Source organism: Tachysurus fulvidraco, chromosome 5 (genome assembly GCF_022655615.1).
Source record: "Tachysurus fulvidraco isolate hzauxx_2018 chromosome 5, HZAU_PFXX_2.0, whole genome shotgun sequence".
Classification (NCBI taxonomy): Eukaryota; Metazoa; Chordata; class Actinopteri; order Siluriformes; family Bagridae; genus Tachysurus; species Tachysurus fulvidraco.
In genome coordinates, this window is record NC_062522.1 from 16459864 (window position 1) to 16485507 (window position 25644).

Consider the following 25644-nt stretch of genomic DNA (forward strand, 5'->3'; position numbering starts at 1 on the left):
TTCCTTGAAGGCCTTATTAAAAGGTTCATGGGGAGTCAGATGTAGAGATGGAGAAGAATGAGAACACACACGTATTTCCTCTTTCAGTGTTCTTTGGATGTCTGTAAAGCAACTCAAAGCATTTACCCCTGACCTGTACATTTCCTACTGGTCTTTGTCTCAAAAGCATCAGGCTCATTCACCCAAAGGTGATTCTATCAATAGAGAGGGGAACACACAGGAAACAAGACAGAGAAAAGAGAAAGAAATAAGAAAAAGGAGAGTGTTCATTCACTTCTGTGAATGGGTATGACGCAAATTCTTGGCTGTTTTTGTGGCCCTGATTGACCTCTGACCAACAATGTCTCTGTATCTACATGTTTTCTACAGCCAGTTAGGCACAGAGTTCTGCCAGATTCAAACCCCTAAAGCCTTTGACACACTTATACTGTTAGAACTAGTTGGATTCAACTGTTTTAATATAAATACATCTTTAAAATAAGCCATGAAGCTATATGTCTAATAATACTTATGTGTCTGGCTGTACACAAGTTTCTCCCACAAATTATGTTTTAAATCTTAAGTCCCTTTAGACTAAAACATGGTATGTGGTATAGAAGATACAGATAGGATAATAATTACTTGGATTGGTGCTGTAACCCATTTTGCCAATGCAGGATGTTTTTACATTGTTACAAATTCTATTGGAAACTCAAGACATCTGATGCCATTTGTTTTCATATTAATGAAATTGAATAAATCTTTTGGAGAATTCTTAAATTCTTTTAATACATTTACAGTTTTATAAACGTACACAATAGACACTCAGTAGTACCATTGTAGCAAAAATGACTGCAGGTAGTGCCATTTAGCCAGTGACATTGCACTCCTGTGGTCATTTGGTTCAAAGCTTATTAAAAGTGTAGTGTGAGCTGGACCTGCACCTATTATAAAAAGCACATGCATCATACTGTTGTGTGCATGCAGTATTGCAAAATAAGCTACTCTGTGCAAGAATCCACTATGGTTTGGCTACAGTAACACTTTACTCTCACCTACTTAACAGAATAATTTGCAGTACGTCAAATGGGATTTACTAAATGTTTTTCAGTGTCTTCTCAAGTTACATAAATATTACATAATCCTAGCTCCTTAAAATAGGATATTTAATTAATATTAATATTTTATATATTTACATTTATTTATATGTAGTTATTTATATTTATTTATTTTATATTTTTTATTATTTGCTAATAGTCAGGAAGACTTTTCATTTGCTTTTCAAACTTCCTGTTGCCACAGACCACTGTACTCTGTTTGGACAGATGTCTGGATTGTTTGACGCACAAAAACAAAAACGAGAGCTCAGTATCAACGTGCACAAATTAAATTTTACAGCCTATTACGCCACCAAGTGGTAAATTTCATTATTTTATGAAACAGTGCAGACTCTTATTTTACACGTGATATTAGACAAACATCCCTATCATAATCCCCAGTGTAATTCTCTACTGATTACTAACCAGGTTAGTGAGCTTTTAGGCTATTTACAGTGGTGTAGAATAAAAAGATGTTCATACATCAACAAAATACATGAACTTTGAAATACTGCCTGTTCTCTCTCTCTCTCTCTCTCTCTCTCTCTCTCTCTCTCTCTCTCTCTCTCTCTCTCTATATATATATATTTATATAAATATAAATAATTTTGAGTGAATATATATATATATATATATATATATATATATATATATATATATATATATAATTATTATTTATTTATTTAATTTGTACACGTTAATACTGAGCTCTCGTTTTTGTTTTTGTGCGTCAAACAATCCAGAGTTCTGTCCAAACAGAGTACAGTGGTCTGTGGCAACAGGAAGTTTGAAAAGCAAAATAAACGTCTTCCTGACTTTAAGCAAATAAAAAAAAATCAATATACATATAAATAAATATAAATATATAAAATATTAATATCAATGAAATATCCTATTTTAAGGAGCTAGGATTATGTAATATTTATTACTGTAGCCAAACCATATATATATATATATATATATATATATATATATATATATATATATATATATATATATATATATATATATATATATATATATATTTGTTAACACTTAAGATGAATGTGAGATGTGCACAGCATCAATCACGCAAATTACGTTTTTGATAAAAGTAATAACAAATTAGTGTTTCGAATAAAGAAAGAAAATGGAACCTCCACCTGCCGAAACCCGGGATCGAACCAGGGACCTTTAGATCTTCAGTCTAACGCTCTCCCAACTGAGCTATTTCGGCGTGAAGAATAGCACTACGTAGATCTATAGAAGCATCTTACCCAGTACGACCACGTGAATTACATTGTATACGTTTATTTGTACTAGTGAAGAGAAGAATAGTATAGAATAGAATGATCCGCTGTTCGTTATCAGAGTTGCGTAACGTTTCTACATTCGCCCACAAGATGGCGGAATTTTCTAACACGTGATTTTTTTCATTTGTGGGAAATGTGGATGCCTTTATGGCTGCCTTTTCTTGGTAGCAATCTATTTATTAACCGTCTTGAAACAGCAAAATTGTATTGTCTTTATAATATGCTGTATATTGACTAATAAATAAATATGTGAACATGTGTGCATGGTGCTATGCAATAGAGTAGCATCCAGTCTAGGAGTAGTCCTGCCACAGGCCCTCTGTGGATCCACTGAAACCCTAATACAGGATAAAGCAGTTACTGTTGAATGAATGATATATTGTGTTAGGAACTTGGTGGGTCTTTTATATTATAATGGTGTCATGGAGTTTTAAATCAGTAACATAAGCCTGTAGGAAGAAACTGCAAATATGATCGAAATTAGCAACAAGTCTGATGTTTCATTATACCCATGAGAAACCTGTACGTGCGGTTTTACAAGCCTGTGCAATTACATCAGGGTTTGTGTGTACAGTATGTGTGTGTTTGCATGTGTCTCCCTGGTGGTACAGCCTACACACTGCTATCTTACTGGAAACACAGACCAATATCCCACATAGTCAAATGCTTGTGTTTTAAAGGGAAATACATTGGAATACAGTGCAGTAGTAGCAAGTGCAGGATATACAGTTTTTACAAGATTTAAATTAGTTAAGTAAGTGGTAATATGGAGTGATTTACAGTTGTGTGCATACTATGAACAATATACAGATTTACAGAAGGATATGTGCTGTAACAAAATATATGGTTAATACTATAAACAGTAATTTACAGATATGTATGTTCTATGAATATAATATACAAATGAATATATATGTACTATGAATATAATATACAGATGAATATACTGTATATGTGCTATGAACATAATATACAGATGTCTATTACTATAAACTAAAATTTACAGAGGGTATGTGCTATAAACAAAATAAATTGTTATTACGATAAACCGATAAACCAGGAGGATATGTACTACGATCATAATATAATATATTGCTGTTATTATGAACTGAAATTAGGTGTGTATATACAATGGTAAGGCAATGCTGAGCAGCAATGCAAAAAGTGTGCAAATGAGCATGATTTTATGTAACAGTTTATTAGTGCAATAACGAATTGTGGGGTGTGATTGAGCAAATGTACAAGTGATCAGAGGTTTTAGTTTAGACAGTCCATTAGCGCAATGGCATAGTGTGAGGTGTGTGTTTTTGTTTTTTTTTGTTTTTTTTTTTGGGGGGGGGGGTGGCAGTAGAATGAAGGACAGTAGGATCAGCGAATGGCAGAGTTCTGTAAAGAGTAATATGTGTGAATAGTGGTTTATACTGATATATCTTCTTATATATCAACAAACACACAGTATGAAGGTAAAGTATTATACAAGTCATTTCAACTAAATGTAAATTTATTGATACACACATTTCAAACATACATTAAAACAGCACAATGACATTATTGTACAATAATTACAGTATTATAGAACATGCAGTGCATGGTCAAAGGATGTACATCTGATTCAATGCTGTGTAAATGAAACTTTGTAAATAATCAACAAGATTATACTCTGATCCCGTCGAGCTTGTGCCACTGACAATTAATAATGTAATGGAAAATAAAACCTCCCTCCCTCCCCGATCTCATCTCCATATGGACTCCAAAGAAACCAGCTAATGAGTGATCAGTCTGGGGAGGTGTGCAGAAGCCTCCTGGGATTTCTTTTTGTTCAGAATCAAATGAGGCCCCTTTAGTTTTTCTTCATAATATATTCTCAGTGACAGCTAAGGAAAGCTAATCTAGTCTTATGCACCAATTATCAAATATAATGATCATATATAGCCCACATATCACAATTGGAATATAACTATACAAAGTTTGGATTCATTGACAAGTCATTGACCTTATTCCATAGACGATATTCACTGAGCCCACTGGAAAGATCACAATTTTCAACACGGTTAATGTTCTGAGGGCATGTGAGGTATTTTGCAGGTAGAGTTTAATATTCAACTTGCTTACGGACCTGCCTAGTGTTGTGTTTTCTGATACTGATGCTGTAAACCTGGTACTGTCTTTTAGACTTACAACATACTACACTGTGGTGATAAACATTTATGTATGTACAGTGATTAGCATCTACTATACATTTACTGACTCAGAATAAATTTATAAATAAATATGCTAACATCCCTTGTGTTTAATTGCTAGTATGTACCCTGACCCTCGGCAATGCACACTAAAACTAAAACTAACCTGGTACACTAAAATAAACCCAGCATTAGCCGGGGTGTACACCTTCATTTTGAGGTTTCAAAATTCCAAAAATAAATCAACAGAAGAACTTATCATCTCCCAAGCAGGAGTCAGACTTTCCTTTGCAGAACAGTCATGTTCTTTGCAAAAGTAATTAGTGAGAAATAATGTAGCATTTAGGAACACTTTCATTCCCTGTGGAATGTCCATGTGTAAAATAAACAGCACATTCATTCCCACAGTACTCTTGTAAAGAGATATAAGGCATGGTGTGGAATGTTTTTGCCCTTGTATTAGAGAATGCTTTCACATGCATCTAAATGATGAAGTATAGTTATTGTACATTTATTTTACTGTAAGCTGCTATTGAAGATTAGTGCCTTGTTGAGTACTCTCAAAGAGCAAGTTTACTGTACCATTATGTAAACATGGATGTGAGTCCACATTCAAAGTACATATCTAACTCAGTGTGAACAAATGTGTAGGTGTATAAGAGGTGGCCAGGGTTAAGTCTAGATAACTGAGCGCTTGAGCTTTTGCATCAGCCCTCTTCTCATGCTCTCCTCATGCTTCGCTGGTGATAGTAAAATTCCATAAACAACAGTTGCTAAGGAGAGGCCCAGAGGTGGTTTCTGTGCCTTAACTCGAACAAGAATGCTAGTTAACAAACAAATAAGCTGCTTAATTGGCACACCTGTGCCATTCTCCATTTGACTGCAAGTTGCAAAAATTGCAGCTTAGCTTATTACTGACTGTTATACAATTCTGTAAAATATCTTATGATATGCACAGTTATGCCTAAATAAATAAAATTCATATTGCACAATTTCAGTTTGTATATTACAGTATATTACATAAACAAACAAACAAATAAATAGGTACTGGTGTTTGCAATAAAAATGTATACCATAAATTAAAGCAAGTTTAAAATAGATCTTTCAGTAATATTCCAGCTTATTGTTAAAAGTTTGACATTTAAAATAATGCTTTCAATATGAGCAAAATAATAAATAAGTGAACATTTTTAACACTGTAAATCTGCACAAACTTGCAAAGAACCCACTGATTATTAGTCCACTGATTGTGTTCATTGTGACCTCTTTATTTAACAGGGGTAGCCCACTTCAAACTCTGCCTAATAAGGTCACAACACAATTTCTTTTCTTGATGTTCTTTCATTACTGGATGAATATATGAACCAATGTTCTTGATGCTTGATTTTAAAGTGGTTCTGTTAGACACCGATCTGTAGCATCACTGCCTTCTAAACGAAACTTACGTCCCTGTCTTGGCTCTACCCAGGAATTGTGGATGACAGTTCCACCTGGGGAAGGGTCCACTTGTAGCAAGGACACCACCCGCTTCTTTACTTTGGCCCTGAGAGCCCGGCGGAGCTTCTGCCTTGTGAATGCATACAGCATTGGATGAGATATAGTGGTGCCATAGGCCATGGCCAAAAACCACAGCCGCACTCGAACAAGAGCATCACTGGGACCTAGAGACAGGATGAGAATGTTTGCCACAGATATAGGTGCCCAACAGCCTAAGAAGCTGCATATAATAATGAGGGACATCCTAAAGACCCGTCGCTGACGCTCTCGCCTATCTCTGTGCCGCCTTACTGCTCTGCGAAGAGCAATGATAGCTGAAACTGAAGCCTGAACACCTACGGCTGGAGCAGGTGGTGTCACAGTGCTGGCACTAACCAGTGGGGTGGAGGACAGAGGTGGAGGTGACGTTGCTGTTGGGGTTGGAACTGGAGAGGAGATAAGCGGAGGATGTGTCAGTTGCTTGGTCTGGTTAGTTGCTTGGGCTCCTCCCTCAATATCTGCTGAGCCCCCCTTTTTTTTCTGTCTCCTCTGTCGCACTCTACAGGTTGTTCCGCTACGACGCTGACTTCTCCTCATATGCGATCCAATACGAATGTTGAGTGCTCGAAGTATTCTTGAATAAGTAAAGAGCATGACCACTACTGTTACAAAGAAAATGGGCACCTGCAGTATGATGTGGTAGTACATTCCTAGAGCTGAGTAATAACCTTGTCCTCCCAAACAAAGTAGTGTCCTGTTACGCCAAGCTGGTGCCAAGGTGCTGCTCGCCAACCCATTCTCTGGCTCTGACGAGAAAAAGTCCACCTCTATGAATGGGATAAAGAAAACTGCAAGAGACACGGCCCATACAGCAGCCAACAGAAGCGCTGCCCACCGTGGAGTGAGGAACCGGTTAGCAGGCCGCACAGAGATGTCATAGCGATCCAAACTGATGACTAGTACATTAATGGCTGTGGAGATGCTTGCAAATGTGACACAAGCTTCATGGAAGCAGCAGATAAGTTCCAGGTTGCGACCCGTCGGCAGCAGCACAACAACAATTGTTAATGGTACACAGAGCACACACACAACAATGTCTAGGACATGTAGGTTGACCGTTACCATGTTACTCACAGAATCGACCAGGCTGGACTGGGAGCAGTAAAGCACTAGCACTGTCAGGTTACTGCTAAAGCCCAGCACCAGCTCCAGTAAGAGAAAGCAGGTAAGTGACACTTGGAAACCGACTGGATATGGCATGTGCCACCCAGTGTCGACACTTTCTCCTATTGGCCCTTCCACCCTGGTGATGCTACCCATCGTACCAGCCCCATCACTTGTCTCCAGCTGGAGCTGCTGAGTGTAACTCTCTGTCCCCATCTTGTCTGGGAGCTGACCTCATGCACTTTGACAAGTCCTGTCGCCCCTCAGGCAGGACCATGATGACTGGCCAACAGCATAATGGGATCTCGTTGCAAGAGCGCCAGGCAGTCAACAAGGAAGGAAAGGGAGTTCTAGAATAATAAGACACAAGAGATTTAGGCAGATAAACCACATCATATGCTGACAATTGAGCAGCTATGCAGTTAACCCTGATCATGAAGGATGAGCTGAGAAAAAAAAATCCCTAATTAATATAATTCTTGTACTTTAGAGTGAGAAGTCTGATTAGCAGTTTTGTTTCCTGTCTGTAAAAGAACTGCTGCTGTGTCAGGATATAATCTTCACACTAGCAATCTATTCTCTCTGGGTTTTTCTCTATTATTCTCCCTTGGTTATCAAAGAAAGATTTGTGCTGATGTTAGTGTGCACAAGTGTAGCCTTACAAAAACAGACACAGCCTCATTACTGTATTACTGAATTGCTCTGAATGCACATAATTGCTGAGGTATCCATAAATTTTGGTATTTTTCTACTTTTCTATAGAGATGATATAGTGTTCATGTCTTGCAGTGCTACACTGACAATTCCCCATCTGCTACACATGGCCCTGCCATTCAAACTGCTACACACCTACAGAATAATGAGCATCAGATGTTGCAGCTTATGGGGAAAGGTTGCCAAATTTATTGTCAAACTTTCATCCAATGCTGCCGTTAACTGCAGAGACAAGCTAAATGATGCAAAAATATGAAATATGTAAATAGAATGTTGTGACATGCTTTGGAATATTGAAGCATTGCATTGCATAAATCGATATATATGTAATGTCACAGAACCAGACTGTTAAAAAGCTATGTAAAAAGCTGTATTAACATGAATATTAATGCATCTATACAGTATAATAGCATCATATATAAAAGCTCAACATTTGGAACAACACATTTTTATTTCTTTGACTAATAATAGTATCAAAAGCGAAGGCTCCTGTACAGCACTAAAAGTACAAACAGTAATAGTTATATGATTTAAATCTCATACATGACACAGGCCTACATAAGTTACTGTATATAAGATAAAGTACAAGTTTTAAAAAATATACCTTTATTTTAGACAACTGTTTAAAATTATATAATAAAAGGTACATAGATTTACATATATTTTTTTATGTTGTTAAAACATCACACACAAATTACATTATTAACAACTAAGCACAATCTGTTATGCACTTTAAAATGCTTTATCTGTTCATGAATAGTGGACAGACTAAATTTGAGTCAGTAGGTGAACCGAACATCCAATGTGTGAATAAAAAGTCTCAATTGCGCCAATGACACAAAGTTGCTAAAGGATTCAGTATCTTGTGTCATTATTGTTATTTCATTTAGAGAGTCTGCAAAATGACATCCAATGAACCACAAAGAGTCACTTGCCAATGCTCCAAACTAATATTTTGTACTTATGTATGCATGAACCAAATAAACATTTTCTTAGACTGATAGCCTACTATTCACTCCTATTATCGTTGCCATAGCAACAGGGCTAGGGGGTGATCTTAACAGGAGGCCAGATGTGGCTGAATGTTGCTGATGTGTTCTGCTTTTATTGTTTGTATCATATTACCAAAGTATCATTGCATGGGTAAAAAGGATTAAAAACAGTTTAACTCTGGTAGCCTGAGAACAATAAATATAAAGTATTCCTTTCTTCAGATACAGCAGGACAGAGCAAATGAGTCAATAATAATCCAGTACAAGTGGGCTGAATAATGGAGAAATAATATAGTTGTATATAGAAAATGTGAGGGAAAAAATGTGCTTGCTGAGAGATATGGTTTTTCACTCTCTTGTTTCGCCTCTTATCCCCCTCTTTACCCCATCCTCATCTGTCTCTCACTTGGTTCCTTATTCCCATTCTCCCTGTATCCTTTCCTGTTTCTCTGCCTCTCTGTCTCCTTTCTTCTCATCACCAGTTGATCCTCTCCTCTCTCCCAGCTTGCAGTGCAGATTTTTAAGCTGGCTGAGAGCGTGAGTGGACTGCCTGATGTTTGCTGTGTCAGAGATGAGGATACAGAGACAATAACTGACAAGAAAAAGGGCCTGGTGTTTTGTTTTCTCGCTCCCATTATGATGAGGCCAATGACAAAGAACATTTGATGGGTTAAGTGTAGACATCTCCATTATTGATGCATTCTGACAGCGGAATTGGCTTTGTGATTCTTGGTCTCAAAACAGGACAATATGAAGGAAAGCTGGGGGGAGAAAGGGGGCTGGTGGTTAGAGACATCCTGAGAATGATAGGATGGCAATCTCATTTTACAGGTAAACATGTAGCTCCAGGAGTAAAAATGCTGCTGTGGTTTTCTTGCTCAGACTGATGGCACAGAGCTCCCAAAGGCCATACTCTCTTCCCCTTCCTTAATCTGTTCTGTTGTGATAAAGCAGCATTATCGTCAGTGCCAAAGTGTAGGTCAAACCCAAATCGAGCCAGCCAACCTACTCCAGACCATCTGGATAAAGATACAATTTGCAATACAACAGAAGCCAATGATTTGCCAAAGGGAGAGTGGTTAAGTGTTGAAAAAGCAAGGTTAATTGCAGTGGGTGTTTAAATGTTAGACAAATCATAGCTTAGGGGCAAGACCTACTACAGACCTCAACTGATAAAACACCCAGGCTTGTAGTAATGTAGGTCTGTGTATTTACATCAGTGAAGTAAAAGTAAACACTCAGAGACAGAAGTGAAGTTAGAGAGGTGCTTTCTGAGGGATAAGAATAACAGAATTAATCCCACAAGTGAGTTCACAAGATTACGCTGAAAGTATATTAGAAAACTGTTTACACATTGTCTAATTTGTGGCTATAGCCTCAAGCTCTGTTTCCTGTGAAAAGTTTAAGGTATAAATCACTGCCACTTTTATTCCACCTGGTGCTTACAAATGAGAGACAAGCAGGCATTGATTTTCTGATGGCTTAAAGTCCTTCTGTCTGTGACTATGAGGAAATCCAATCTTAGCTTCCTCCGATTACCCCCAACCCCATCAAATTAGTCCATATAAAAGATGACAATGTGTGTGTCTATATATATATATATATATATATATATATATATATATATATATATATATATATATATATATAGATATAGATATAGACACACACACATTGTCATCTTTTATATTTAACATTTAACAATATTTGAGAGAAATAGGCCTTTTGTGTACATAGAGTCTTAGATCTTTGAATCTTATATACCAAGATAATCCATCCATATATATATAAAGGCCTATTTCTCTTAAATATTGTTCACAAATCAGTGTTATTGAGCACTTCTCCTTTGCCATAATTCATCCACCTCACAGGTGTTGGCATATCAAGATGCTGATTAGACAGCAAGATTATTGAACGTGTGTGCCTTAGGCTGGCCACAATAAAAGGCCGCTATAAAATGTGCAGTTTTTATCACAAAGCACAATGCCACAGATGTCGTAAGTTTTAATGGAGCATGCCATATACATACTGACTGCAGGAATGTCCACCAGAGCTGTTGCCCGTGAATTGAATGTTCATTTCTCTACCATAAGCCTTCTAATTTAGCAGTACAGTGCGTGAGCGGTTTGCTGATGTCAACTTTGTGGATCGAGTGGCCCATGGTGGCGATGGGGTTATAGTATGGGCAGGCGTATGTTATGGACAATGAACACATGTGCATTTTATTGATGGCATTTTGAATGCACAGAGATACCATGACAAGATCCAGCAACCTTGCACAGCCATTGAAGAGGAGTGGACCAACATTCCACAGGCCACAATCAACAACCTGTTCAACTCTATGGTTTTCGGACCCCCCCCAGTACTTCTGGTATAATGGACATTTAACCCAGCTTATACATTGTCAATATGTGAGGAACTGTTAGTTTGCCTATCATACCAAGCTGTTCCATCAACTTTGCATCTGTTTATCTGTGTTCTGACCTTTTGCTTTGTTTGTCGGTTTTCCTCTTTTGGATTGTGATTTTGGCTTCGCACCGTGGACTGATTATCTTTGTTTTTTGTACATTGCCTGTTTCCCTGTGTTGGATATTTCTTTCTGCTTTGGATTGTTTGCTACTTCGTGTATCCTAATAAATCCACTAATAAATACTGCTGCCGTTCTGTCTACTTCATCACAGAATACTTCATCACCGGCCAATCCAGCAAATTTATTGCAGCTGCGGGCCATTTTCAACCATTATAGTTGACAGTGTTGCAGGCCACCAATGTCCACCTCACCCAGATATCTTAGACTGACCCTCCCGACAGAGCAGAACCTACACAAATGGAAAAGTTTGATGACTCCTCCAATACCCCTTTTCCAATAAAAAGAACCGGGTGCTGGTTCAGAGCTAGTGCTGGTGCTAGTTCAAAGTTGGTTCCACTGGCGAACCTCCTAAGAACCGGTTTGCCTTTCCATCAGCTAGAGAGCCATCACAGAGCCGAATCTGACGTCACTGTATACGTGTCATGTTTCCCAGCAACTTTAGCGTGGCAGCGGCAAACACAAACACATTAACAATGGCTGATGTTGCTTTACTGTTAATGCTCATGGCTTTGCGAACCTACATTAGCATCCAAACGTGGCGAATCCAACGTGTACGTGCAGCTCCATGTAATTTGTATAAATGGAGGTTGTAATCAAGAAAGTACGTTATTTTTATCGTTAACACAGAAAAAGTTAGCCTTAGCATAAGGCTACCTACTATCGTGTGCTGATAATTGATCATATTGCAGTAAAGTAAAAGTGTATTAAACATTAGTATACTTAAGGTACATTATCAAATGCTCTAACAGTAGCCCCGACCCACAGCCCCGGACACAAGCGGTTCTTAAGTCTAGACCAGCAACGTTTTGGTGCTACATAAGAACCTCTTTTCCTGGTTCAGAGTTCAGAGCTTTGGCTGTCGAAAATGAAAGAACTGGTTCTAAATTAGGCTCTGGCTCAGAACCAGCACTCAAACTGCCTCGGTGGAAAAGTGGCACAACAGGTGTCGTGGGTTTCGTCAGCAGTGCAACATATTCTTCGCCGATCAGCCTGAGACATACTGGGTTGAGGCCACCAAGTGTACATTTCTGATCACCCTGCTCAGCAGGAAAGACTTGGACTGGGCCACTGCAGTATGGGACAATGATACACAAGTGCAAACCTCTTTCACCAATTTTGCTCAGTCGCTCAAAGTGGTATTTGAATACCCTGCCAGAGAGAAGGACATTTCCGTACAAAGGCATCCACCAATTACACCGTCAAGTTCCACACCCTTGCCAAAGAGGGTGGAATGAAATAGCCCTTCAAGCGGTTTTCAGTAAAGGACTGAACCCTATCCTTTAGGCTGAGATAGCATTCAATGATGAGGCGCAGTCACTGTCTCAATACATCACCCAGGTGGTCCATTTAGACAATCTACTGTGCAACCAAAACCCAGAGACTTTCTGGGAACCAAGATGTACCGAGCAGGGGCTGGGGCTCCGGAAACTATGCAGCTGAGAAGAACAAGGTCCCAACAGCACCACATTCTGATACAGCTGTGTTTCTACTGTGGCCAAGTGGGACAAAGATGTGCCTCATTCCCAGAGAATCCTAGTCAATGAACAGCCAAGATGAGCTTGCACCTTAGCCTGTATAGCTTGCCACTACTGGTCTGTGTGTGCTTTTCTATCTGGGTTTGTTCTGTCTCAGCCCTAGTGGACCCTGGCTCACCCATAAATACACAATCTACTGGTTGATGGATTTCATATCCCCACCGTGCCATGTACCGCTTACCTTAGAATTGCGGCCATAGAAAACCAGCCCAGTCTGGATGGCTCTATGACCCACCAAACTGTCCCAGTTACACAACAGGTCAGTCTCTTTCATGTGAAGGACTTATTGTTCATGACTTCTTCACCAACCCCGGAGAAGGTGACAAATGGAAATCTGTGTTTCACAAAATGTGTTTTATGAGTACCTGGTGATGTCATACGGCCTGATCAAAACACCCACCGTTTTCAAAGCCTTTGTTAAAGAAATATACAGGGTCTGCTTAAAAACTGTGTGATTGTCTACATAGATGATATCTTGATCAATTCCAAAACTTTCAAACTTCATATGACCCAGCTACAATACGTATTAATCTAACTCAAATAGCACCATCTCTCAAGGCAGAAAAGTGTAAATTTCACAAAATCACAAACTTCTTCCTTCGATAAATCATCAACCACCTAAAAGTTGAGATGAATATGAACAATGTGTGGGCCGTCACGAACTGAGCTCTTCTGACCACGGTCAAGGAACTGCAAAGGTTTCTCAGGTTTGCTAACTTCTACAGACAATTCATTGACAATAGCGGCCCCCCTTACGATAGAAGATAGCATCTCTCAAAAGAATGGAAGCCCCAGCACACTGTTTCCTTGTGCCTTCTATTCTCAGAAACTAACCAGTGCATAAGCTAATTATGATGTGAGGAGACTGAGGGCTACTAGCCATCCATTAAGCCTTTGTGGAATGGCGACACTGGCGAGAGGACGCCACACGCCCTTTCCATGTAATCACTATACACCCTAACCTGGAATATATCAAAAATGTCAAATGCCTCAACCCACGGCAGGCTCAGTGGGCCTTATTTTTATTTATTTAAATTCACAGTCACCAGGTTTTAAAAACAGTAATGCGGACGCTCTCTCTTGCTGTGATGACACCATGCACCTTTTGCGTACCCCAGAACCCAGATTTTTTTTTTTACAATCTTCGGAGTTTATCATGCCAAAATGCAGGGATTTAATAGAAAAAATCTTACAGGCCCAACTGACTAAGTCTCCACCATTAGAGTGTCCACCCACCAAGCAGTACGTCCCCACAAAACTTGGTCAATTAACTATTTAATGGGTCCATAGTTCCTCAAGCCAAAGGCCCTCTTCAACCATGTGTTCTGAGACTATGGCCTCCCTAAGGACATCATATCTAACCATGGGACTAAGTTGACCTCCAGAGTATGGACTTTTGACCACTTCCATGCCACACATGAACTTCTGGTAGAACGGACATTTAACCCAGCATCTAAATCGCCATTACACAAAGTATTTTTAGCTTGCCTATCATAATAAGCTGTTCCATTGTCTTCTATGCCCATGTTTCTCTGTGTTCTGATCATTTCCTGTTTATCAGTTTTGCTCTACTGGATTGTGTTTTTGGCCTTGTTTGCATCTTTGAATGAGTTTTGCTTTGGATTGTTTGCTACTCTGTGTTTCCTAATGAATTCGCTAATGGATTCAGCAGCCTACCGTCTACTTCATCAAAATTGTTCATGTGACGCATAAATGTGCTCTTTAGGAATATGCTCAATACAGTACAGAGTATGTAAGTATACTTACAGTATAATGGTCACATTAAATAGCATAAAATAAGAGATGCTATTATAAACACACTATTATAAACTTAGGTTAAATGTAACCCCAGCAAATATTATGTAAAATAAATAAACAGATTTGGGAGAGCAGTCAGTGACCTTACTTGGGGCACTATAATGGATCTTACTTTGAACATTGTTCTCGATTACTTTGTAAGTCCAACATTATTTATATGATCTGGTTTCTACCTTCTTTATGTGTGTCAAGCTACTAAACTCTTTGAGTGAGCATAAGTATATAATTGCTTAGTATCTAAACTTAGATATGCACTGCTAAACGCTCTAAATTCTTTATTAATTCTGACACAGCTCAGCCTTATACCAGCAAAAGGAAACTGGATATACAGAGAAAGTGACAGCAATGTTTTGTGGATTGTGGTCTTGTGTATGTGTGTGTGTGTGTGTGTGTGTGTGTGTGTGTGTGTGTGTGTGTGTGTGTGTGTGTGTGTGTGTGTGTAGGTGTGTATGAGAGGCCCAGGTGCTGTTTCTGCTAACATGGACTTCCTAATGAAGTCCCAAGGTGTGTAGGTACAGTACAGTATAGTCCAAATGTACACTAAATGCCAAAGGCAAACTTCAATTATTTAAAAAGTTTTAAAACATGCTTTACAGTTAGACTTCTAACAACCAACAGAGCACATGTTTACTGACATCTAGTCAAAGTAAAGTCAAGTGTATAGCTCACACCATTTCTGAATTTCTCATCAATAGAATATGCTGTAGGGTAGGAATGGATTTAGCAAAAAGATGTTAGGATACACAAGTAACACACCTGACAAAACTTCACAAATCGAATGCTCAGGCTATTTTTTAAAGATTTTGTAAGATTTAAAGATCTTTCTATGTTACTCTTTATCATCTTTTTCTTTTCATTTTTTAAAGTTAGTGTTGCTTCCAAATCTTTAGCCTGTAGTGCAGGAGAGTCTTATTTTAGATACCCATTTTAAATACCTTTTCTTTTCCATTCCTAGTACAAATGTTTCACTGCAAATCTCACCATAACCACTTACATCATTTATTTCACTTCAAGCAGTCGTGTTCAAAGTCCAAGACTCGATGACTAAAGCCTCTAGAAAAAGGTTAATTATCTCTCTGACATACGTAGTACATGTGCATATGTGGTGTGTTGTTTTTATATTACACTGACTTCATGGTAAAGATACAATGCAACTGCCACAGATGCATTCTCTGTTTCTGTGCTGTTGTGTCAGGGCAGTAAAGAGTCTTTAACAGTGCACACAAAAAAACTACTAAGAGCAAACTGACTTTTATACTCAAGTCACAAGTCAAATTTTCACTTTAATTCCCTTTCCTTTTTTTAAAACGATATCCATTTTAATGAAATGTAAAGAGAATTATGGCTTTTTGATGCACTGTGAGCTTGCCTCCTCATAAAAGAATGACCTCCCTCCTCTCAAACTGCCTGAGAAAGCTGATCATTCTGACATGCTCTGTTTTACAACGTCTATTTTGTTCACTTAACCAGATGGTGAAGGAGCTGCAGACATGTCTAACGCAGTCTTTAGACACATGAAAATTAAAAAGTAGCACTGGGACCTCAGCTTCCTGAAAGGCACAGTCTCATTAAAGGTTTCTTAGAATTATAAATCGTTTTCTTCACACACACATTCTTCACAATTAATATCCACTGACTGCAAAAGAGCATGATAAAAAAGAAAGCTTGATTCTTCTACTGAGTGTAATGATATTTTAATTAAGAAACAGATGTACATTCATTATGATATGACAAAATGTGTCGTGTTTTCAAATTATAGATGAAACACTGGTAATTCTTGCAGACAGATGCATTCACGGGCAATAGAACGATAGAATAATAAAGAGTAAGAGATAAATATATAAAAAATGTAAGTACAGTGTTATGCTGAACTCATCTGCCCTGTGCTCCTCCACACACCTCCTACTCATAAATCTCTCCCAGAAAGAGAGAACGAGAGATAGAGATGGCAGCCCACACAGACGTGTAGGCACAATATTTCATTACAGCTGAAACTCTCCGCCATAAAACGTGACACCACTCTGCATCCTCGTACAAGAAAATAACAACACCATAAAACACTGTGTTGATGAGGGCAGGCGGGCCAGTATGTCATATTTCTAATTAGGTGCTTTGCCCTAATGACTGATACAACTAAATAATGTCTCACAGTTCATCACTGTACAAACTATAAAGAATCAAACCAACATCTATCCACAACCAATTATAGAAACAGCACCATAAACATCACCAATTATAGAAACATCACTATAAACCACAACAGGATAATTCTGTATACTAGACTCCTGTTACTGAGTTCTTCTTTCATCAGTGAAACTCAAATGACTGCTTTCACAACAAATTGTGTTCTGGTAGCACTGCCCCTGTAGTCGTATGGGTTATGGCACACTATATCAACCTAATGAGTTATTAAAGTCTACATTCACTGTCAAACCATATGACATATAGGCAGAGTGATGTTTCTTTTATAAAGCTCTGAATGGATTTTATATATGAGTTTTTTTCACAGCTAAGAAAGAATAAATTTCTGGACATATTTAGAAAGCTTATTGTGTGGCTCAGATCAAATGCATGGCAGATGGCTGATTGCACTCAATTTACTTTCAAGGGAGAGACTGCTATTTTTGGTGTGCTGGATGAAACCAGACAAAACATTGTCCCCTTAAGTCATAACATTTTTCCATTAATGACACCATTTATTTCTTATACAGTGAATAGTGATATGATTTCTTCCCTCCACACTATGCCACAATGCTGATACCACTGGTGATGTCTGGTGACGGTCAATAAAGTATGGTTATTAATACTTTCAAATCCATACACTTCCCTGTCTGAGTGAAGCCCAAAGATAAGATCCGATTTGCCAGTAATGGCCCATTTTTGGAACAGAAATAATCATTCGATGAGACATGAACCCTTGAAAGCATTCTAGTCATTTCAAGCTTTCTCCGGTCACATTCAGAGAGTGTAGTATGAACTTACACACAGTGTGGCTTGGAATAGTCATGACCTTTTCATCCACAGTGTGAAAAAACAGAAAACCCAATTACGCACATCTGTGCACAGACAAATGCACTGTGAAAAGCGCATGCCAAAGAAACCTGCTTTTCTTTTCCTGCCACTGAAATAAAGGCAACTAATCATTGTACTGTATTACTATACGATACATCTTCATTATTTACCTCAGGAGGATTACAGACAGTAAACACTGAGCAGAACATCAGCAATACTGATAGTGACAGATGACCTGCAGATAATCATTGTATACAAAGGAAAATGTCCTTGGGTACCAAATAGGAAATAATCCACATGGTGTTTTTCTAAAACAGCCACTCAATAATGTTCTATAATTATCAGACATAGTATAATACCACCTTTTCTTTTCTAATAGCAATACACAAACCTCAATATTAATTAATATTCATACCTATATGAATATCTATACAAGTATGTTTTCTTTAAAAACTTTCAAATGATAGAACCTTTCAAAATAATTTTTAAACTGAAGCACTACAAATACATAAAAAGTTCACAAAAATCATTAAACTGCAAAATATAGTGTAAACTGTAAACATAGAAACAGGATAAGTATTGTGTAAAGTATAATAATTATATAGAATAGCACAATAATTATCCCAATACAAATACCCTTAAGCTTCTTTAAATGTAAACATTTACTATATATTATTTATTCTCTGGTAACTGATGTACGATTTTCTGCTGGTATTGGCCTGATACCAATACTGGCTATCGGGTGCCATCTCTGATAATTACAGCTAAATGTGAACATGGATACAAAATAAATCTTATCAATCAAATGCCCGTTTTAACACACGCACTCAAACTCTGCCAGAAAACACTCAGAAAAATATCTGCAAATCCAATGAGGCCAAGCTTTAACATCGAATCTGTAGGTTTTCTTACATAAAAAGACAAAAGACATCAGACTGCAACAGCACCCATTGAAGAACACATCAACACAGGTAAGAGGTTTGATGTCTTATCTTCTACTTTCGGATTATTGAACATCTGACAAGCCACTAGCTGTTTACACAGCGGGCTATTATCATTATCATTAACACACACACAGACACAAACACACACATACACACAGACACAAACACACAGAAAAAGCTGCAACGAGGAACACATATGTGCCTCTCTTTAGTAAGATCATTTCAGATCATAGCCTTTGGTAAAAACATTAAAAAAAACATTTTTAACTACTGATCTGCACCAGGGAGTATTACACATGAAGACTATTAAAATCCAACAAAAAAAAATTAAATGATAATTTTTTAGTCAGTGATGGAGAATTAGTAGAATGTACACAAGCATTTCAATTTCAATTTTAGATGCTGCAGAAATGGATATCCAAGTTTGAGGATCTTAAATACACATTAATAATACAACACTAAGCTTTTGTAGAAATTAAAAGGGAAATAGGTGGTATGCAAAAGCAGAGATTCAGAGAAAGCGAGAAAGAGAGATAGCGATAAAGAGAGACTCGGACATGGAGCCATTTGGCTGAAATAATGAAGTTTCTTATCTAGAGAAAGAGGCAATTAGAACACAATTAATCTAATTCATCTCCTGGCAACGGAGTGAGCGAGGTAGCAAGGAAGAGAGAAAGATGATAGGACAGTTTAACAGTAATAGATGTCTCTGTCTGTCAAGAGGTTAACTTCCATTCATATTGGAAGCAGACAAGCAAGCAACCCTGACATTGAGATTCCACTCCTCTCTCGAATATGCTTTTCACCTCATCATCTTCAGCATAACCCCTTCCCTTTCCTCCAGTGCACATATCATTTCATCTGGTGCTAGCCTCCTCTGACTTTCCTTCTCCAACTATCAAGTATTTTGCTCTGTACCCTGGTCTGATTTGCCCTTACACTCCCTAGAACTTTACACTATCTCACATTATCTCCTCTCTCTCTGGAGATACAGAAGGGATCGCTGCTATTGTTTCATGCAAGTGAAATTGGAAGGAAGGCACAGATTCTTCTTTGCAGTATGCAAAAAACAAAACTGAAACACAGAGGCACATACAGTATAATGTGTATATTTTATGCAGAATGCATTAGATCATTCAACAGTTTATAATTCCATTATCATGGAATGTTAAAATTTCAGAAATGTCTTTCCAGACTCTTATACTTTCTTACTCCAGTTAACCTTTGTAGAATATTTGTTTTCATGAGTATATAAAGGGCCAGGAACCTAAGTCTCAGGAAGGACATAGTGACTGTGGGCTGAGAGTGCCAGATGTGTATACTGTAATCATGTTATGTTTCCTCAGATAGATATCATAGACGTTAATATTAATTTCCTTTTTCTCCCTTAATCAAATTCTGATTGTTAAAACTGCATCTTTACTTCTAAGTCACCTTGTGAAGTGAACCTCTTACATTAAACATTACGGCTTGTTAACAAGACACTACACTGAAAGTAGGGCTGAGTGACATGATATATTATAGATATTTTGATAAATCATGCCACAGTACATTTTTTCTTGAGGTTGGATATTTTCTGAGCAAATTGGATATTCTTGATCTTTTGTTTTTGAAGTTTGTTACAATTTTTTAGTTTAAATAAAAAAAAACATTTTAATAGCACATCAATAAAACTTTGTACAATAAATCTTTTTGACCTAAACAGTAACAGATTCTAATACAGTTGTTGTAAAGAGTTTTAATTTCTTTTTTTCTTTAGAAATTAATAGGTTTTTGAATTAAAAAGTTTAGATAGAAGTTAAATAAAGAATGTTTTCTGATTTATGCTCTTACGACCACTGAAGTCAAGTCAAGTCAAGAAGCTTTTATTGTCATTTCAACCATATATAGCTGTTGCAGTACACAGTGAAATGAGACAATGTTTCTCCAGTATCATGGTGCTACATAAAACAAAGACAGAGCTAAGGACATACAGTAAGTAAGTTAGTCCTAGATACATAAAGTGCATATGTGCAACCTGGTGCAAACAGTGCAAGACAAGACAAACAAGACATTGCAGGACAAAAGACAAGAAGACAGTGCAGGACAAACAAAAAAAAAACAAGACAATACACAAAAGACAATACACAAAAGACAATAAACAAAAACAGCACTGACCAGTGTAAATACTGTACTGTATGTTCAACAATATGAAGAGTGCATGTGCAGAAATATTGGAATGAACACAGTATTATAGCAGCAGTTACCTGAGATATTGTAAAGTATTGTGCAACCAGCAAACGACTGAAATGTGAGACAGCGTGTGCAAAGAGCAAAATCTTTGCACATACAATAAATCTTTGTAAACTACAAACACATCATTTATCACAGAAAAAGGCTTCAGGAATTGCAAAATTATATTTTTGTCATATCGCTCATGCCTGATGGAAGACAATGCCAAATTGATTCTATTCTTGTGTTATATCTATCCAGTGAGTACTGGAAGTGAGTGATCAACCGTGCGTCCTATTGGAGGAATTTAAAGCAAATAAAAGCTGTGCAAATAAAAAAACAAAAAAACTGTAAAATCATTCATTTGAAAACTTCATTTAGATAAGAACTCTCGTTTGTTTAGCAGTATTCAAATGTTTCTAAGCCTCCAACATGCTTTTCGTGCACGGTTTTGCTGTATCTGTTGATCTGGATGAATACATCACTGCGCACACATCATGCAGATACAACAAGCTACTCACTGAGAGTCCAAACAGACACTACAGTGTAAATATGCGTTGTGAAAAACAAACAAACAAACGGTTATCTATGTACCAAAAGGTAAAATAACAATTAAATACAGCTCTTTCGCGGGATGACAATATTATATTATTAACATTATTATATTATTATAATATATTCTGACAATTGAGAACATGCCCACAAAAAACAGACAATTAAATTCATGCACTTTTACTCATATAGCATAAATATCAGTTATGCAGGTGTAAGAGGTAAAATGCATGCCCGGTGTATTCCGCAGTGTTGTCTCGTTGTGGTGACACCAATGTTTACAACTATCCATAACTTACCTCGCGAGCCCAGGAGCCCAGGAGCGGACGGTGTCCGCTACATTCCCGGACAGGTGGCTCTCTAGGTGTCGTGAACCTAAAGCGTTAGATTTAACGTATTATTTTAAAGAATGCATCATAGGGTGCCGTATGGCAAGTTTAATAGCTCATCATATTATAAGAATATGATGTGACAGCGTGAATTTTCACGTGCAAACGCTCTAAATGTGCGCTGTACGGCAGGAGGCTGCAGGTATGCGCGTGCTGTAGGATCGGGAAGACTCTGAAGCACATGCACACTGCGGCGGGAGTAGCGCGCGCGCACCGGCTCTGTGGAGTGTGTGTGTGTGTGTGTGTGTGTGTGTGTGTGTGTGTGTGTGTGTGTGTGTGTGTGTGTGTGTGTGTGTGTGTGTGTGCCGACCAATAGAAAGACGGCTGCAGGCACGAGGAGAAGAGGCCGCCCGCCGAGGTAACACTGCTGCCTTCACGTGCTGTCCAAAATGTCGAAAATGCAGATTACGAGCCAATTAAGACAGGTCTACAGTGTGCAATTCCATATCACCTACTAATTACTATATAAAATGATGGCAACACAATCTTGCCCGAAATCTATAAAAGTATGTCCAATAACAAGTGTTCTCCCTTTCAAAATATATGATGAAAATCTTTTAATGATAGACTCAATTAACAATATGAGTAACTTCTGTTTATGTCATCAGTCATCACAGCTGCGGAAAAATGGAGTCACATAAACAGTAACAATCCTCAGGCTCAGGGTAATAATGAGCATCTCCTTTCCATAAATTCATTTTGTTTAATAGCATATTGACATTTGTACCAGTGTTTAAATGTTATGAGTACAAAAGTGTCAGCTATAGTTTTTCAAAACTTCTGGTGACTTTTATTGAACAATGACAACAAACACAAAACCACAAATAATTCATGGAATTCATCATTTCAAGGCTTTATGTAGCAGCATGTAGACAATACAGTCTGTAGCCATCATTTCAAAGAATCTGACTTCATTTATGCCATTTGGCAGATTTCCTTAAACAGAGCAACTTATATTTGTCTCATTTAATATAACCAAGCAGACCGGTTCAGGGTGTTGTTATAGAGCCAAGCAAGGGCAAGTCTTGACCTGCCACTTACATAAACCCACTGACCACAACTAGCTGTAAGCTTATCAAGCTATCTTGATCGCCAACCCCTCCCACAATCACCCATTGCATCTTGTTAGCACTGCAATACTGCATAGAGAGTTCTCTTCCCAGGCAATCAACTAAGCTTTATTAGGCACACCCAAAACAGTTCTGCTCAAATGGCAGAAGAGGCTCAGAGAAAGGGGAAAAAAACTGATTATGACTGACTAAGAAAAAATATAGTGGAAAAGAGCAAAAGGTGGTTATTAGTATTTAGTTATTGCTTTTTCATAAAACATTACATTTGTTGTTTTTTTAGACTAACAAGCAACGTTTGCAGTGTCGGCTGGTTTTATAGGTACTGAAATGATCATGTAAAACTGCATTAATACTATTGCTATTAATACTATTAAATCTATATGCATACAATGCATAGATTCTCTTCTGTGAGAATAAGTGTTATAATAGTATTAATAAAGTGTTACATAATTGTTCAATGCATTAACAATTTACACTGGTGTTAATGATTTTTTTTCTTCATTTCTATTAAAACCTGTACGTTTTACTGTTGTTTTACTGCCAGTGAAAATACAAGAGTGCAGTCTTTCAGCAATCGAACAGACGAGTCATGTCTTATTTTATAAACTTCCACAGTGTGAAAGGCAGCAGCTCTTGAATGCAGCACCACACAACCAGAGATGGAGAACTAGAAGGAGGAGCTTCACCATGCACACAAGGTCACACGAGACACCTCAAGGGTGCATGTCTGAGGATTCTTAATTGCTGAAAATCACAATCACAGTATGGTTTAAAGACAGGCTTGTGGCCGTATGATGGCTAATTTTCGGCCTGATGGAACAATTTGTAATGTGCAAAAAAAAAAAAATCCTATGTTTTAATAACAGGCATTGCAATACTGTCCAATAGAAGACATTATAAACTGAAATGTTTTTATAAATATTATCTACATTTATACTAAAGAGAATATGCATGAATACTTGGATATAGTCAGAGTGTTTTTTTTTTATAGTTATATTCTTGATTCAACAAAACCATTTTCTCACCCCGTTTGAATTAATTCATCCATTTTTAATAAAAACTTCTGAGGTGAGGTGGGAGTACTGGATGGTACATCATCTCATTTCAGGCCACCATGCACACATTTATATGCTTATAAAAACCTATGGGCAATTTAGTGTAGTCTGTCCACCTACATGCATGTTTTTGATTTGCAATGGGAAATCAGGGAGCGTAGAAGAAAAACACGATGAAGATCAGGGTAAGGAAAACATGCAAAACCAGGCACAGTGAGGATTATGAGCTCCAGACTAAACTGGGGATCATGGAATGTCACTGTTGATATTGTTATTTTAAATCCACCCGCATTATTATTCATGTTATGTTGCTGCAATGGCTGGAAGTGAAACATGATTAGGTTCTGATTTCTTTTGTCTTGCCATTTTTAATATTAAATTCCTTGGTTTTGCTCTTAGAGCTCTGGGTCATGTTGGATCTTGACCTTCCATGGCATTTGATAACGATTCTCTTCTGTGAGAATAAGTGTTATTAAATGACATGTTCTATTAAGGCTACCCACAATCCAATTAATGAAAAAACAGAGAAACACATTTGAACGGGATGGAATTGGATGGCAATCTGTCTGCCACATTTCATTTACGCTAGTTCGCTTCTGAGCAGCAAACTGAATTCCTCATGCAGTATTATACATCCCATTGAGAGGTTAGTCAAGGCTCAAATACATACTCTGACAAGATGAGTTTGTTTGCATATGTTAAACTGCTTATTGAAAGTCTGGGGACACTTAGCTTTTCAAATTGTTCTTAACATAAAAATTGTGTTTAACATAATATAAATAACATAAATTGTGTTTTTTTTTACAATCTTAAAATGTTTCCACTAAACAATAGGAAAAACAAAATGATACATATATCTTTGTAATGAGAAAATTCTCGTCAGAACTATTTGAAAAATATTTTCATGCAATTTTAGTTATGCCTTTAACCATGTCCTGATTTTATGGGGCATGAATATGAGGATACACACATGTAAAATCATATATTGTCATCTATTGTGATGTCACAAAATAGACAAGTGGTTATTTAACTACTTAAATCAGGTAATTCTAAAAATACGTCTTTATAAACCTAATTAGGGTCATATCCAAACTTTCACATATCTGAAACAGTTGGAAATCTGGTATATTTTTGGCACTTTTATTAGAGCAAGATGGCTATACAGGAAGCATTTCCTGAGAACATCTCACAAAATGCCACTGCTGAGCTCAGGTGTCATTAGAACTATATTTGGCTTCCTGTATTGTAGTCAGATGACAAAAAATGAAACTTTTGGTCATGCATATCAGAAACATTTTCAGAGACAGACTGTGTAGCACTTGATACTCAGTGTAAAATATGGGGTTGGATTATTGATGCGTTGGGGCTGTTTTGTGGCTGGTGGATCAGGGAATATTGTGAAGATTGATGGCATGAAGAATTCTGCTAATTACCAGGACATTTCAGCTCAAAATCTGGTTGTTTTGTGTTGAAAGGGGCTGTGCTACACATGCACACAACCGCAAGAAGTTATCCAGGTGTATCCCACTGCTCCTGGTAATTATTCAGTGCTCATAGATCCATAGTTAATAGAA

General features: G+C 37.5%; 1 protein-coding gene and 1 non-coding gene across 2 annotated transcripts; both read right to left on the reverse strand.

The window, feature by feature from the left end:
• Positions 1-2219: 2219 nt before the first annotated feature.
• On the reverse strand, positions 2220-2292 carry trnaf-gaa. Its single transcript has one exon. It is a non-coding gene; the product is annotated as a tRNA-Phe (tRNA).
• A 1592-nt stretch (positions 2293-3884) lies between these two features.
• On the reverse strand, positions 3885-22183 carry LOC113642751 (G-protein coupled receptor 22-like). Its single transcript, XM_027146382.2, has 2 exons — positions 21856-22183; positions 3885-7538 (listed from the first exon to the last, which is right to left on the reverse strand). The coding sequence occupies exon 2, from the start codon at positions 7402-7404 to the stop codon at positions 5935-5937; it is 1470 nt and encodes a 489-aa protein (XP_027002183.1). The 5' UTR covers positions 7405-7538; positions 21856-22183; the 3' UTR covers positions 3885-5934.
• Between the last annotated feature and the right edge of the window lie 3461 nt (positions 22184-25644).

Coding starts and splice junctions, on each gene's coding strand:
- LOC113642751 (XM_027146382.2), bottom strand. CDS start 7,404: ATGGGGACAGAGAGTTACACTCAGCAGCTCCAGCTGGAGACAAGTGAT.